This window comes from Triticum aestivum, chromosome 7A, assembly GCF_018294505.1.
Source record: "Triticum aestivum cultivar Chinese Spring chromosome 7A, IWGSC CS RefSeq v2.1, whole genome shotgun sequence".
Taxonomy (NCBI): Eukaryota; Viridiplantae; Streptophyta; class Magnoliopsida; order Poales; family Poaceae; genus Triticum; species Triticum aestivum.
Genome location: NC_057812.1, coordinates 685,640,896 through 685,656,762, shown reverse-complemented (window position 1 = coordinate 685,656,762; position 15,867 = coordinate 685,640,896). Strand labels below are relative to the sequence as shown.

General features: G+C 45.5%; 1 protein-coding gene across 1 annotated transcript; it reads left to right on the top strand.

Moving 5' to 3' along the window:
• Positions 1–10,554: 10,554 nt before the first annotated feature.
• On the top strand, positions 10,555–14,467 carry LOC123149334 (auxin efflux carrier component 2). Its single transcript, XM_044568977.1, has 7 exons — positions 10,555–11,866; positions 11,989–12,173; positions 12,278–12,590; positions 13,315–13,400; positions 13,509–13,666; positions 13,797–13,873; positions 13,974–14,467. Exons 1-7 carry the CDS (start codon positions 10,854–10,856, stop codon positions 14,038–14,040), a joined length of 1,899 nt encoding a protein of 632 aa, XP_044424912.1. The 5' UTR covers positions 10,555–10,853; the 3' UTR covers positions 14,041–14,467.
• The last annotated feature ends 1,400 nt before the right edge of the window (positions 14,468–15,867 follow it).

The window sequence follows — 15,867 nt, the reverse complement described above, 5'->3', positions numbered from 1 at the left end:
AAATGTTCATCAAATTCAAAAACAGTTCTTGAATTAAAAAAAATCATGATCTCAAAAGAATGATATTTTTTTATTTTGATGAAATTTTTTTTGAGCATTTTTCTAATAATGATGAACAATCTTTTGTATTTTCAACACATTTTGAATTCTGTGAACATTTTTTGAACTTGCTGAACAAAAATTGTATTCAAGAATATATTTTTTAAAATGGATAAACACCTTTTAAATGTGATGACCATTTTTTAAATCCGATGAACATATTTTGAATTCGATGAACATTTTTTACCGTGATGATTTTTTTGAATTCGATGAACAAAATAAAGTTCACGAATTTGAAAAGAAAAATCATAAAAAAGTCAAAAAGTAAATGAAAATAAGAACGAAACCATGAAAAATAAAAAAAAAATCAAAAAATGAAAAAGAAAAAACGGAAAACTGAAAGGAAAATATCCAGAAATGGGCTGGCCCATAAAGACAACCAGCGCGCAAGGGGGGCTGCAAGGCAGGTCCCTCGCGGGCGAACTGCACGCCGAATAGGTTTCCGAGAAAAAACCCAGCCCAAAACAAGGGAGCCCCTGTTTACGCGAAATCACTAATTGAGGAGTACTCGTTTCACACCCACCTCGTCAGGTTATGATAAGTGGCGCACTGCATGTGCGCCACTTCTCGCAAACTGAAAGTTTTCCCTTTTTTATAGATTCGTTTAGTCAAAATGTTTTATATCTTAAACCGTGCGTCCAAATTTTGAACCGTTTTCACCCTTGGATTCCTCGCGTCAAGATCTTCTAAACTAGATTTCATGTTGATAGGTTTTGGCGAACTTTTTTTCATGTAAAAAACTAGACCAAAAAACCAGAAAAAACGGAATCCAGAGCACATGTTTTTCCTTTCCGAAAGAGGAACGGCCGTGCCTCCCGTGAAAGCACAACCTACCTTTCGCGGAAGTAAAACCGTGCCTCTTGCGAAAGAAAACAAAATAGAAACGCGTTATTTTTCCGTTTCCGAAAGGCATGGTCGTGTCTCTCGCGAAAGCACAACCGTGCCTTTCGCGGAATCAAAATCGTGCCTCTCGTGAAAGGAAAAAAAAATCTTTTTTTACAAAAGCAGAACCATGCGTCTCGCGGAAGCAAAACCGTGCCTCACACGGAAGAAAAACACACATTTTTTTCATTTCCGAGAGGCACAGCCGTACCTCTCGCGAAAGCACAACCGTGCCTCTCGTGGAAGAAAAACAAAGAAAACACATTTTTTTCCATTTCCGAGAGGTACAAGCATGCCTCTCGCGAATGTAAAATTGTGCCTTTCGCGGAAGTAAAATCGTGCCTTTCACGGAAGCAAAAAATGTGTTTTCCAGAAAACCAAAAAGTCAAAAAACCGGAAAAACCGCTTAAAAGGCCGAAAATGCATGCGGAATTTTTTTCCGGAGGAAGCACCTAGAGTGCGACATGTGGCGGGGGCTGAGAGCGTCAGCCCACCCGTAAGTGATCGTTGCGAGTCTCCTGAAGGAGCGCACGTCAACTAGTTGCTCTCTTGTATAGAGCATATGACGTGCACGCACCCCCTATTTCTCTTTCGTTCCTTTTTTTTTCTTTTGTCATTCTGTTTCTTGCTTCATTAAATAATGTTCAAGTTTTCAAACAAAAAATCTAACTAAAAACTCTTCACAAAATTTAAAAAATTTCTTCAAAAAATGGCCGACAGTTTGAAATATTTTTCTCCAATCTAAAAGTATTCATGAATTCAGTTTTTTGTGATTTTTAAAATATCTTTGTGTATTTCAAAAGTCGTCCCAAATTTGAAAAATATTCATGAATTTGAATTATTATTTTTAATGCCAGAAATGTTCCTAAGTTTCGGAAAAATGTTTGCAAATTCTAAAACACGTGGAACACAAATTTCAGAAAATATTCGCTAATTTGTAAATTCAAAAAATGTTCATTATTTCAGAAAATATTCGGGACTAGTCCAAGAAAATCACATTTTGAAAATGGTCACGAATTCGAAAAATGTTAATGATTTGAAAAATATTTGTGATTTAGGACAATCTTCATTATATCAAAAAGTATCATGAATTTATAATAACAATGTTCACGATTCCAAAAAATGTTCATGAATCCAAAAAATATTTATGATTTAGAGAAATCTTCACAATTTCTGAAAATGTTAGAAATTTGAAAATATGATAAAATAAATAACAAACAAAAGAAAAGGACGAAAACAATATAAAAGACTAACATGGAATAAAAACTAAAAAAGAAAGTGCAAACATTTAACAAAAATAAACAACCAAAAGAAAAAGGAAAACAAAGAACCTTCGTAAAACAGGCAGAGGGAGCATGTGCTACTTGGGCCGGCTCAAATTCAAGTAGATAGGGAACCCGCCAAAACAACTCACATACTCAAAAAAACATACTCAAAAAAACATAATAGACCAGAAAAAAACAGAAAAAACTCCTAGGTTGCGAGTTGAGGAGTACTCCTTGGAAGATCACTCCCACCTCAGTAGTGATTTCGCCATGTCGCTCAAGGGCGACCTGCGCGCCGAATAGGTTTCCCCGAAGAAACCCAGCCCAAAACAAGGGAGCTCCTGTTTAGCGCATAGGACGCGCGCACGCACCTCCTCCCTCCTGCATGCTTTTGGTCGGCCTGTGTGTGGGGTGGGTGCCCCTATTTCGCTTTCGTTTCTATGTTTTCTTCTGTCATTCTGTTTCTTGCTTCATTAATATTATTTTTCAGGTTTTCAAACAAAAAATCTAGCTAAAAAATCGTCAGAAAATTTAGAAGAAATTCTTCAGAAAATGGCCGGGAGTTTGAAATGATTTTCCTCCAATCTAAATATTATTCATGAATTCAAAAATGTTAGAAATATCTTCGTGAATTTAAAACGTCTTCCCAAATTTGAAAAAATATTCATGAATTTGATTATTTTTGTTATTTCCATAAATGTTCCTAAATTTCAAAAAAATGTTTTGCAAATTCTAAAACATGTGGAACACAAATTACAGAAAATTTTCACTAATTTTTAAATATGTTCATGAATTCAAAAACTGTTCATTATTTCAGAAAATATTCGGGACTTGTCCAAAAAAGTCACATTTAAAAAATGGTGAAGAATTCAATTTTTTTTATGATAATAAAAAATATTCATGATTTCATAAACAATATTCACAAATTCAAAAAGTGTCATGAATTTGTAATAACAATGTTCACGATTTCAAAAAATGTTCGTCAATCCAAAAATATTCATGATTTAAAGAAATCTACTTGATTTCTGAAAATGTTAGAAATTCGAAAATATGATAAAAGAAATAAAAAATGAAAGAAAGGGAACACAAATCGAAAATAAAGAAAAAATAACATGGAAAAAAGAATAAAAAGGAAAAGAAAGTGCAAACATTTAACAAAAATAAACAACAGAAAGAAAAACAAAAAAAAGAACCTTCGTAAAACTGGCAGTGGGAGCCTGTGCTACTTGGGCCTGCCCAAATTCAAGTAGATAGGAACCCGCCAAAACAACTCACATACTCAAAATGAAAAAAACATAATAGACCAGTAAAAAAGACAACACAAATCTCGAAGCAGAAATCAATATCATAAAACACAACTAACTTAAAATCAATTCTAAGCCACTTACGTGTAAGGCTGGTCGTAATGGTAGTAATATAATTAGTATCATGCATGCCAATTAGACAATTTTGATGAGATGTCATAGAATTAAATGAAGAAAAACAAAAGGGTTGAGTATTATATCATGATACCATATCATAATAAATGCTATGCTACTATATACTCCCTCCATTCCTAAATATTTGTCTTTTTAGGGGTTTCAACAAGTGACTACATTCGGAGCAAAATGAGTGAATCTACACTCTAAAATATGTCTATATACATCCGTATGTGATAACTATTTGAAATCTCTAGAAAGACAAATATTTAGAAACGGAGGGAGTATTATGCATGACAATAAATAAAGTACTACTCCCTTTGTCCCATAACATAAGAATGTTTTTGGCACTACACTAGTGTCAAAAACGTTTTATATTATGAGATGGAGGGAGTACATGATACTAATATATGATACTATGCATTGCAGAGGTAATATCATACACTAGTATCATATACATGATGCTAGTATATGATACCCCATTACAATCAGCCTAACTAAAATGCTGTAAAAAAAAGCTCCAAACATCCAAAAGCTTGTAATAACACCATCTCGATCTACCACGCGGTAAGCATGGTAAAAGCAATCTCAAACAGACAAATTAAAAAAACATCATCTCGATTTATGGAAAAGTGAGGGTTGGAGTGTGGAGGGCATACACGAACTTGTTTTTTTTTTTTGACAAAGGCACACATAAGCTTGTTTGACATACATACAGATTACTCAAATCTACTGGTGTTTGCCGCGTCGAATCTGGATTCCACCAGCACCATCCATATACAGATCCCAACGTACGGACCACTTGTCGTTCTTCTTCACGACGACTTCGTAAGTACGTACTCCATGTATACGCACGCAGACTGTCCATCGGCAGCTAGCTAGAACTGCGGCCGTGTTCGTCGGCGGCGGTGACCGCCTGCATGCGGGTGTCTGCCGCGGCAACGACACGGCCTCCCCCGAGGGCGTGCGTTGCCCAGGGTGTGCCCAGCATTATGCTGTTAAATATACTAACCATGACACCTCAAGTTAATTACTTGGCTGGCTTAACTCATCTATAAATCGCGGCCGTTGTGGAAGTGGAGGAGGTTATCGTTGGTCTGACCGGACACACCTCTCATGCTTGCTACGGTTCTTGGTGGGTCAACTCAAACCGGGATCCCATCCGGTGATATGTGGATCCGCACCCTCTGCCCTGCGTCTCATGTCAACGCCATGGCTGCAAAACCAGCTGCTCCAGCTCTAACGGCATGCAACAGCATCAAGTCATCAACTGAGCACTGTTTAGTAGTATAAGCTTGAAGCTTGTGCTGTTCGGTACTGGTCAAAATTGGCCATGAGACCACACGTTAGTAAACTAATCACCCTCAGGAAGATGTGATCGCTTTGAGTACGTACGCTTACCTTGAGTACCTTGCTCAAAAGGTTCTTGTGGCCGTTGTCTCTGAGCACATGCATGACCCTACAAGAAGAGAAGAAGTACTCTCTCTACCAGTCTACCTCGTGAACGACACAAAATGTCGGGGATTTTCTTCGGGTTACTTTCAAAGGGGGCATATCTTCTGGGAATTAATTCACGATATCTGTACTTTATACTGTATTTTTTTTAGTAACTGTACTTTATATTTCTGAAAACGAGTAGAGTTCAAGCAAATTAGAGTCCAAAATAAAAGCAAAAATGTTTGAAAAAGTATATACATTTGAGATGTATCAAGGCCATGGACGCGTCATGGGCGTCGTCCGATGAAAACATGGCGCGGCGTGCCGGCCGTGCGAGGTAGCGGGCGCGGGACGCGGCAGCAACCCTCACGGCAGTGGACGTAGGTGGAGTCGCATTCTTCGACACCCCATATGGTGCACCAGTCCGAGCGCCGCAACCGCGTTGTGGTAGATGTTGCCGGCTCTCCATGATGGATTCATCATCGTTTGACGTCCACCGACATCGTCCGGATTCCATTCTCCAACGAGGAAGAGTAGGGCATGGAAGACGGCGACACCTTGAGTCTTGTGAGCTGGCTCGTGTCCCATGCCCTACTCTACCTTGCTGGCGACCGAACCAACACTCTGGGGAGCGCAGCTGGCCGCCTGACATGGGCACGGCTGAGCTAGATGAACTTCGCTTAAGAATCAATGTACGTTGCATGTAATAATATAAATTTGAAGTTTCTAATTTGAGATATCTGATTGTAGAATCAATTATTTGTGACACGAGCGGTCATTGTCCGTGGACGCGTCCGGACATATTTATAGGCGTTTGAGGGGTCGGTTTGCCAAATACAGATGTAGATTGCTCTTATACCAAATCGAAACAAAAATTTCAGCTTCGTCCGTTTCTCCGGGACCAGGGAGATATCTGATGAGCAGATATGCAAAATCTGCTCTCAAGCCTCAACCACATGGATCACCAGGCTCCATTATTGTGTCCTCGGTTACTCGTGCGGACTTACACAAACAAGAGTAAGCAAACAAGGCTACGACTTTTTCCCGGCTTGGCTAAACAGACACGGGAATCATGCACACCCCGAGACTTTTTGAAGGTTGCTTGACTCTACAATCTACATGATTCTTTTTTAAAAAAACTTTCAATATATTCATCTCCGAACATCAGAAATAAAAATTACATACAGATCCGTAGACCATCTAGCGACTACGAGCACTGAAGCGAGCCGAAGACACGCCATTTTTATCGTCCCTCCATCACCGAAGTAGGGCACAACTTATTGTATTAGACAGTCGGGAAGTCGTCGTGCTAATGCCCATAGGACCAGCATCCCAGAACAACACCCACCGCTGATGAAGAATAACGTAGATCGAAAGAATCAAAACTGAAGACGCACGAACGTAGACGAACAATGACGAAATCCGAGCAAACACACCAAAGATAGATCTGTCGGAGACACACCTCCACACGCCCACCAACAATACTGCCGCATAGTCGAAACGGGGCAATCTTTTATTCCATCTTCATGGAACCGCTGCGCCATCTCACCTACAAACTACGTGACTTAGCTGGCTCACGGTCACGGGGCGTACGTATCACCTGCCAAGTTCATGCATGCATGCGAGTACGCTCGTAATGTCGTATCCGCGCATCTACCTACCTTGCTACGTTATCTGCCATGTCCATGCCAAGCCTACATGCAAGTGGTATCTAGAGGCTTCAGTCTTGTCTCCGGCCATCTATCAGATCCATGTCTTGATTCACATGCCTTGGGGCAATGCCACAATCTCGCCGTCTCAAACCAAACACCAAGACCCTAAAGAAAATCTGAAAAATAACACCCTTGCTGATGTACGACAGATCTGGGTCTGATGTCGAGCTCACCGCCGTCCAGAGCCATGACCCGACGCGCTCTTCTCTCGTGATCTAGTCATGTCGGGCCACTGATGAAGACCGCCGCTCCAACCGCCACTGGCTTCAACAATGCCACCGCCGCGCATTGTCTGGCGTAGACCGCCACTTGAGCGCCCCATCTCCTTGAATGTCGCACAACAACCCTCTAGCACCTCCATAGTAGGCACTTCGGTCAAGAGTTCAGGACCTCCCCGCCACGGCCACACCCTAGCGACGATGATATGGGTACACAACATGCGGCGGCTAGGGTTTTGCGGTAGCCCACCTTGCCGCCAGCCTCAGAGAAAAAATAGCTTTGGTTCTTCCAACCAGCGCCCGCCTCTAGCCATGCCCCGATGCCGGGTCTCACGACCTACGCCATGCTCACACTGGAGTGGCACCTGCAGCTCCTTGAGCAGATCCGGGATAGGGCACGAAGCCTGGATCGCAACCCGCCTACCTCCGGACTCGCCGGAGCCAAATAAGTTGAAGGAGGAGTAGGACGAGACCATGGCAGACGCAGAACAGACGAGTTGGCGGATCCGTCACCTCCTGCTACGCGCTTCAGCATGCCCGAGGCGATGATGGAGTTCGAGGACCCAGGCGGAGGAGGTGGCTAGCCATCCTAGACCCCATCCAGTTGGAGGTGGAGGTGGAGGCCAGTCGTCGCTTCCTCCACCAGCGGGATGCGGAGCTCAACGAGATGTTCGATGAGCTGGGCGATGACAACGTGCCGGAGATGCAGTAGGCAGCCATCTAGCACGTGGCAGTGCTGTCTGGCACTTCCGACACGAAATGACATCGCTGATGACGATGACTAGTGTATGCTAGCTTAAGTTATCTCTGTAGTACGTGGGTTCTAGTTTGCATGTTGTGTATTGATTTAAGGTATCGAATATAGGGAAGCTGGATGCAACAAAGGAAAGATGAGGGGTGACTGGTCACCGTCCGTGAATGCACCTAGGCACGCCCGCAGATATATAAGGGATCGAATTTGTCAAGTCCGATTGTGGATGCTCTTAGTGATACATTAACATCCCGGTGGCCTATTTTCGTTACTAACCGACCAGGCCTAGTGACTGGTCAGTCAAAACTAGACAGGGTATTAGAGCAGTCCAGTTCCACTCCCTAAACCCCAACAACTATTCCCTCCATTGCCTTGACCAACCTGCCGCAATTCCTCTTCCTCTTGCCCCCTCCTAACAACCCCTATCATGACTAGCCCTTCATCTCCTCCCTTCCACCACCGATCCGTCCATCACTTGGTTCTTCGTCACCGCGCCCTCCCGTTGCGTCCTGCTTGTGCCCTCCGCGCCGCTGCTCCGTCGTTATCGACGCACCCTCCTCGCTGTCGGACGGTACCCGTGCATGCACATGGTGTCGTATTGCCATACTGGTGTTGCCGGATCTCCCATGCCTTCATGCAGGGTCGTACACCCGACATTATTGCCAAGGTTGAGAAAATTTGACTCAAGAAAAAAAGTAAAATAGAAAGTAAAGAAATAAACATAGAGAGTGTTGTTTTGTTCATCCAGTAAAAAGGGATTACTTGTGGAAGAGGATTTGTGGCACGCACGTCTCACGACACGGAGTCCCTCACGCGTGCTTTTATTTTTGGTTTTCAATTTTCAAACTCTTATATCTTTTGAATGAAAAGTTCAAATTAAGTTCTGTTTTCGTATTCATGTTTCTCATGATGAGGGCATTCAAATAAGAACCATTTCAAATACGTTTTGACAAATTTAAAAATAAATGTTAAGTTTTACCTCTTGAAACTTAGTACGAGCGACTGATAAAATCAAGATTTTTGTGCCTACAACCGACAAAAAAATCTCTTAAAATTTTATCTATGAAACTTGATAAGAGTGAGTAAGAAATCGTAAGTCTCAATGATTGAAACTTAAAACTTACAATGCCCTTGTGCTGGATCCAACTACTTCTTGTATTGTAAAGGCAGTCGGGCAAATTTCCGGATGACTTGTTTATTATTCGAGACATCAAAATGTAAATTTTCACATGGATCTCAACGTCGGATCGACGATTCCCGACGTTCACCAAGACAAAAATAAATTCCAGTCACCCGGCACTTATACCAAATCGGAACAACAATTTCAGTCCCGTCCGTTTCTCCGGGACCAGGTTGATGTGAGCAAGGGCAAAATCTGTTGTCGACCACATGGTTCACCAGGCTGCATTATTGTGTTTTCAGTCACTCGTGCACACTCACACAAACGAGAGCAACCAAGCCAAGCCACGCCTTTTCCACACTCGGCTAAACAGACGCGGGCAATCATGCACGCCCCTAGCTACACTTTTTGAAGGTTGCGTGACTCTACAATCTCTATGTACTTACATGACTTGGCTGGCTCACGGGCCCTACGTACCTGGCAAATTCATCCAAAGTAGTACGCTCGTGATGTCGTGTCTTGACATCTAGCTACCTTGCTATGTTATGTGCCAAGTCCATGCCAAGCCTACTTTGGCAAGAGGTATCTAGAGGCTCCAGTCTTGTCTCCGGCCTTTCATCAGATCCATCTCTTGATTCACACATACCCACATGCAGCTGCTTGGCTGGTAGCTAGTGTTTACGCTTGATCACCGCAAGAAACCAAAACCAATCCGATGCGTGCAAGTGTACGCACCTTGTCCCCTGGATATCAGTTTCTTTTTCCTTGTTCCAACATGTATCAAAATGTTTCGGTGTTTACCACAAATTTCGGCAGAAAAACACGAATCTCAAAGTAGCGGTGGACGGTAGATCTATGCAGAGAATATCATCATGTAGCTTGGTTCCTTTATTTTTTTCGTGAAAAGGCCTAGTAGTACTATATATTAAGTGTCACGGGTCCTTACAAACACATCCTTATAGAAAAAGAAAATTACATTCAAAATCTTGTGGATGCGAAAGCCATTTTCCCCCGCATCCGCCGATGGCACGCTGTGAACATAGCTCGAGGCCGCCTCTAGGCGTACCCCTTGGCAGAGCAAACGTTTTAAAATTCAAGAGCTTGTAGAAGCAGTGACATGGAAGTCATCAATGTAGAGCAAACACCAAGATCCTAAAGGAAACCTGAAAAATAACAACCTTGCTTATGTACGACAGATCTGGGTCTGATGTCTAGCTCACCGCCGTCCAGAGCCATGAACCGACGCGCTCTTCACTGGTGATCTAGTAATGCCAGGCTACCGATGAAGAGCGCCACTGGCTTGAACAATGCCACCGGCGCGCACTGCCTGATGTAGACCGCCGCTCGAGCGCCCACCTCCCTCGACATCTCACAACAACCCTCTAGCGCCTCCGTAGTAGGCGCTCTGGTCAAGAGTTCAGGACCTCCCCGCTGCAGCCACACCCCGACGGCGATGAGAGGGGTACATGAGGGGCGGCGGCTAGGGTTTTGCCGTGGCCCGCCTTGCCGCCAGCCTCGAGAAAAACCAGCTTGGTTCTTCCAACCAGCCAGCCTGGTGTTCATGTCTCCTACACAACCTAGCTAACCTAGCTAGTAGAAGTGTTTACACTTGATCACCGCCGGCTAGAAGAAAATGAAATTCGCTAAACAAAAACCAACTGAATGAATGCGTGCAAGTGTACGCGCCTTGTCCCCTATAGCTAGCTTGGAATCTTTCCCCGCACACATGCACCATGCTTAGCATAATCTAAGCCCAGTGTACGTAGGGTACGTACCACTTAGTACTTAATTAACAACCATTTCAACGACGATCTTCTCCTATATAGCCACCGCTTCTACTTCTCTTCCCACACTCAAGGTCACCCCGATCGATCCATCGATCCCCAGCAGAGACGAGATCCCAAAAGCAAACCGTAGGTTGGGATCTAGCTAGTTCGTCGGGTCGGGCGCGATGATCACCGGGAAGGACATCTACGACGTGCTGGCGGCGGTGGTGCCGCTGTACGTGGCCATGTTCATGGCGTACGGGTCGGTGCGGTGGTGGGGCATCTTCACGCCGGACCAGTGCTCGGGGATCAACCGCTTCGTGGCCGTCTTTGCGGTGCCGCTCCTCTCCTTCCACTTCATCTCCACCAACGACCCCTACGCCATGGACTACCGCTTCCTGGCCGCCGACTCGCTGCAGAAGCTGGTGATCCTGGCGGCGCTGGCCGTGTGGCACAACGTGCTGTCCCGGTACCGGTGCCGCGGCGGGACGGAGGCCGGCGAGGCGTCGTCGCTGGACTGGACCATCACCCTCTTCTCCCTGGCGACGCTGCCCAACACGCTGGTGATGGGCATCCCGCTGCTGCGCGCCATGTACGGCGACTTCTCGGGGTCGCTCATGGTGCAGATCGTGGTGCTGCAGAGCGTCATCTGGTACACGCTCATGCTCTTCCTCTTCGAGTACCGCGGCGCCAAGGCGCTCATCTCCGAGCAGTTCCCGCCCGACGTCGGCGCCAGCATCGCCTCCTTCCGCGTCGACTCCGACGTGGTCTCGCTCAACGGCCGCGAGGCGCTGCACGCGGACGCCGAGGTCGGGCGCGACGGCCGCGTCCACGTCGTCATCCGGCGGTCCGCGTCGGGATCCACCACGGGCGGCCACGGCGCAGGGCGCTCCGGGATCTACCGCGGCGCGTCCAACGCCATGACTCCGCGCGCGTCCAACCTCACCGGCGTGGAGATCTACTCGCTGCAGACGTCCCGGGAGCCCACGCCGCGCCAGTCCAGCTTCAACCAGTCCGACTTCTACTCCATGTTCAACGGGAGCAAGCTGGCCAGTCCCAAGGGCCAGCCCCCCGTCGCCGGCACGCCCGGCGCACGCGGGCAGGGGCTCGACGAGCAGGTCGCCAACAAGTTCAAGGGCGGCGAGGCGGCGGCCCCGTACCCCGCGCCCAACCCCGGCATGATGATGCCGGCGCCACGGTACGTGTCACTGACACTCAGATGCAACCATGAACATGAATGATTGTCTTTAGTTCTTGTTTGGATCTTGTGTTGGATGATCTTGAGTTGACTTTGGGATTCCTTTGGATAATGTGTAACAGGAAGAAGGAGCTTGGGGGTTCTAACTCCAACTCGAACAAGGAGCTACACATGTTCGTGTGGAGCTCCAGCGCGTCGCCCGTGTCGGAGGCCAACCTCCGCAACGCCGTCAACCACGCCGCGTCCACCGACTTCGCCGCCGCGCCTCCGGCGGCAGCCACGCCACGCGACGGCGCGACGCCCAGAGGTACGTTACAAACACGCGATTCCTTCGTCCAAATCAAGGTTGCCACCGTGCATCATCACTCCATGACACACTGTGCACTATTATGTGTACGCGTCGGCCTTCAGGCGTGAGCGGCAGCGTGACGCCGGTGCTCAAGAAGGACGCCAGCGGCGGCGCGGTGGAGGTGGAGATCGAGGACGGCATGATGAAGAGCCCGGCGACGGGGCTGGGCGCCAAGTTCCCCGTGTCGGGGTCCCCCTACGTGGCGCCGCGGAAGAAGGGCGCCGACGTGCCCGGGCTGGAGGAGGCGGCGCACCCGATGCCGCCGGCGAGCGTGATGACCCGGCTCATCCTCATCATGGTGTGGCGCAAGCTCATCCGCAACCCCAACACCTACTCCAGCCTCATCGGCCTCGTCTGGTCACTCGTCTCATTCAGGTACACGCATCGATCACAATCCCATCACCACTTTCTGACAAACTGCATCCGTCCGTCCATGCATCAATTCACTCGCTCATGCATGCATGCATGCATCAGAACTCAGAAGTGCTTGCGTACAAAAATCAAGTTACAGTAGTTTGCTTAACTGGATTCGAGGCTAGATTGACATTGCTGTGTCTTCATTAACTATACACTAATGACAGATTAGATTGCTTATAATTGTCCCATGGATGCATGTGAGAGCACATGATAATCACGTCGGTCTTGGATCTGGTCCGCCGGCCGGCACATGCATGGTGCAGCTGCAGATGCAGGTCTTATGCAGGACCTGACCTGGAGCCCTGTAGCAGCAAAGCAAATCTAGAAAATCAGCTGCATGCGGATGCCGTGTTTGTCCCCATCCATAGAGTTCCAGATCGATTGCACACATGACATGATGACCAGTAGCAATATGTACTCTCATCTACGGGCTACGGCCGATGCACGACACACCGTGTGTACACTGTACGTGCAGATGATATCTGCATCCATATCATTGTATATTTTGCATCTGGAGGAAACTTCACAGGAAGCAGAGGGCATTCTTAGGAGAGAGGGGCACATGCATGCTACATGCATCTACAGCTTTGGGTCTCTAATCACATTGATGGTGCAATGCAAATACTACTTTTGACTAGTAATATATGTTGATTAACCAAACCTTATCTTCAAAATATTTCAGGTGGAACATCCAGATGCCTACAATAATCAAGGGGTCCATATCAATCCTGTCTGATGCAGGGCTAGGGATGGCTATGTTCAGCTTAGGTACTACAGCGTTGACATTTTGTTGTCTATTCATAAACAAATTCTGTACCTTTCCCTTTCTCATTTGCTCCAAGAAAATGCTAACGGTAACCTATGCAATTGATCCAGGCCTCTTCATGGCTCTGCAACCAAAGATTATCTCTTGCGGAAAGTCTGTTGCGACGTTTGCCATGGCGGTGAGGTTCTTGACTGGGCCGGCGGTGATCGCCGCGACCTCAATCGCCGTGGGACTCCGGGGAGTACTCCTACATGTTGCCATTGTTCAGGTTGGACAGAAACTATGCCATAAATTTAAATTTGACTCCAAAGTTATACCCAATTAAATTTGCACACAATATAAATGTGGAATCTATTTGAGATGATGATCTTATTTTTGAACATGTGATTGTTCAACAGGCAGCACTTCCACAAGGAATTGTTCCATTTGTGTTCGCCAAGGAGTACAACTGCCATCCTCAAATACTTAGCACAGCGTAAGCTAGCCATTGCACGTCTTTTGCTTATAATGATTTGAGTAAAACTAAGGTTGCCTCCTTTTACTCAAAATTTTAATGCATGTTTCTGAAATTTCAGGGTTATTTTCGGAATGCTCGTGGCGCTCCCGATCACGATACTCTACTACGTTCTCCTTGGGATATAGAGCCATAATCGTGAAGAACTAAGGCTGCATATCTATGGGTAGGAAGAAGTAGAATTCTAGAGAGAAATGACCAATGAACATGTGGGTTGTCTTGAATACCTGAAGATGGATGAGATGAGATCAAGCCGAAGGATAGGTTAAACTAAGTAGGACCCTAGACAGGAATTCAAAGGAAAGATAAACATATCCTTGATTCCATTTTTTATTTTTTATATTATTTTTGCTACTGTTTTAGATCCAAAGTAAAGGCTAGGGCTTTGAGTATGAATGGTTCAACCGTTAAATCGACAAGTTGCTACTGAATCAAGATTCGTCCAGTGAGTGACACATGATCTGGCCACAAGTGTGTGCGCCAAGGTAAATGTAACTTGTAATCTCACCCTTGATAAACTAATACATGCGGTTCCCACATCGCATGGCAAGATCATCCTGATGCTTTGGGGAAAAGAGCTAGATGCTTCAGCATACTTCCTGCCTGGACAGATCTCTGAACCCTCAAATTTTGCAGACAGACTCTGAATCTGCATCTCATGCATGGAAAAACAGATACTCCCACTGTAAAAAAAAAGAAGTAGTGATCTAAACGCTCTTATATTTCTTTACAGAGGGGAGTACTAGTTTACGACATTGTTAATGTATTTATGTGTAAAGGCGTTATGTGGCTTGCATTGATGAGTCCAAAGGCAAGTGCTACATCATGAATGCAAAGCGCTGGCTTCTAGGGATTTACCAGGGGATCTTGATCCGCATGAAACAAGGGGGAGAGAGAGAGAGGGAGAATCTTGTGGCTGTTTCTACTATATATCTTCTTGTCTGCTGCCTAATGACAGTGTGATTGATTGATGATTAGTTAACTTGCAGGGTCAAACGTTAGCTAGATGCCGGTGGCCTGTGCATGTGGAGGCTCTGTATTTTTCCTGCTAGTGGGTTGTCCTTTGCTGCAGGGAACATGAAACCTGATGGCCTAGAATACTGAGACTCTGAATTATTTAGTACTCCGTAGATGGCGAGTGTCCAGTCTGATCAGCTTAATTAGCCATCATGCCTGCATGAAGGTTCGCCTTTGTATTCTGGATCATCCCTGACGTATGCAACTTCCTCTGAAATCAGTTTGATCTGCAAATTTAACCTGTGGTGGAAGTTTGTACACCACTGGCTACTAATTTAACTTCAGAATGCAGAGCAAAAGGGTATAAACTATGAGCAGAATACACAAGTGCATGAGCCAATAGTCAAACGAGGCAAACCAGCTAGAGTATAATTAGTCACATAAACCAGCGGCCAACTCAGGTTGTCTGAGGATTACAATGCTCCAGTCCTCAGCCCTCCCAAGTCAAAGCACTCCACATGAGCTTGGAATCTCAAGAAAGATAGGCCTCGCACACCGGAAGATCACCTAGCTGAGTCAGTGGCGGACCCAGGAATTGAAGGTAGCCGGGGCGAACATTTAATGTTTAATTTTTTTCGCTACAAATGCAGCTATATTCAACCAGAACTCATAGCATTCAACAACAAAAGGATTAAAAGACTATTTAAAACTAGTACACTGATAAAAGTTGTCGAGGCCGCCTGACTGCTCACATGGACTCTTGCCGCTTGAAATGCTCACTTATGCCACAATATGATCCCATAATTCCAATTTCCAAATGAGACCTACAAAATAATGAATGCATTAGCACAAGTGTGATGAGAGTTGTATATTTTGATATACTCATCTGATGGTAACTGGGTGGTAGTATACCTTTAAGACGTAATTGCATAATGAACACGAGGTTCTGGAGGTAGATGACCTCGACGACTCTTCAGGGCATGAAAATGAACCATAAT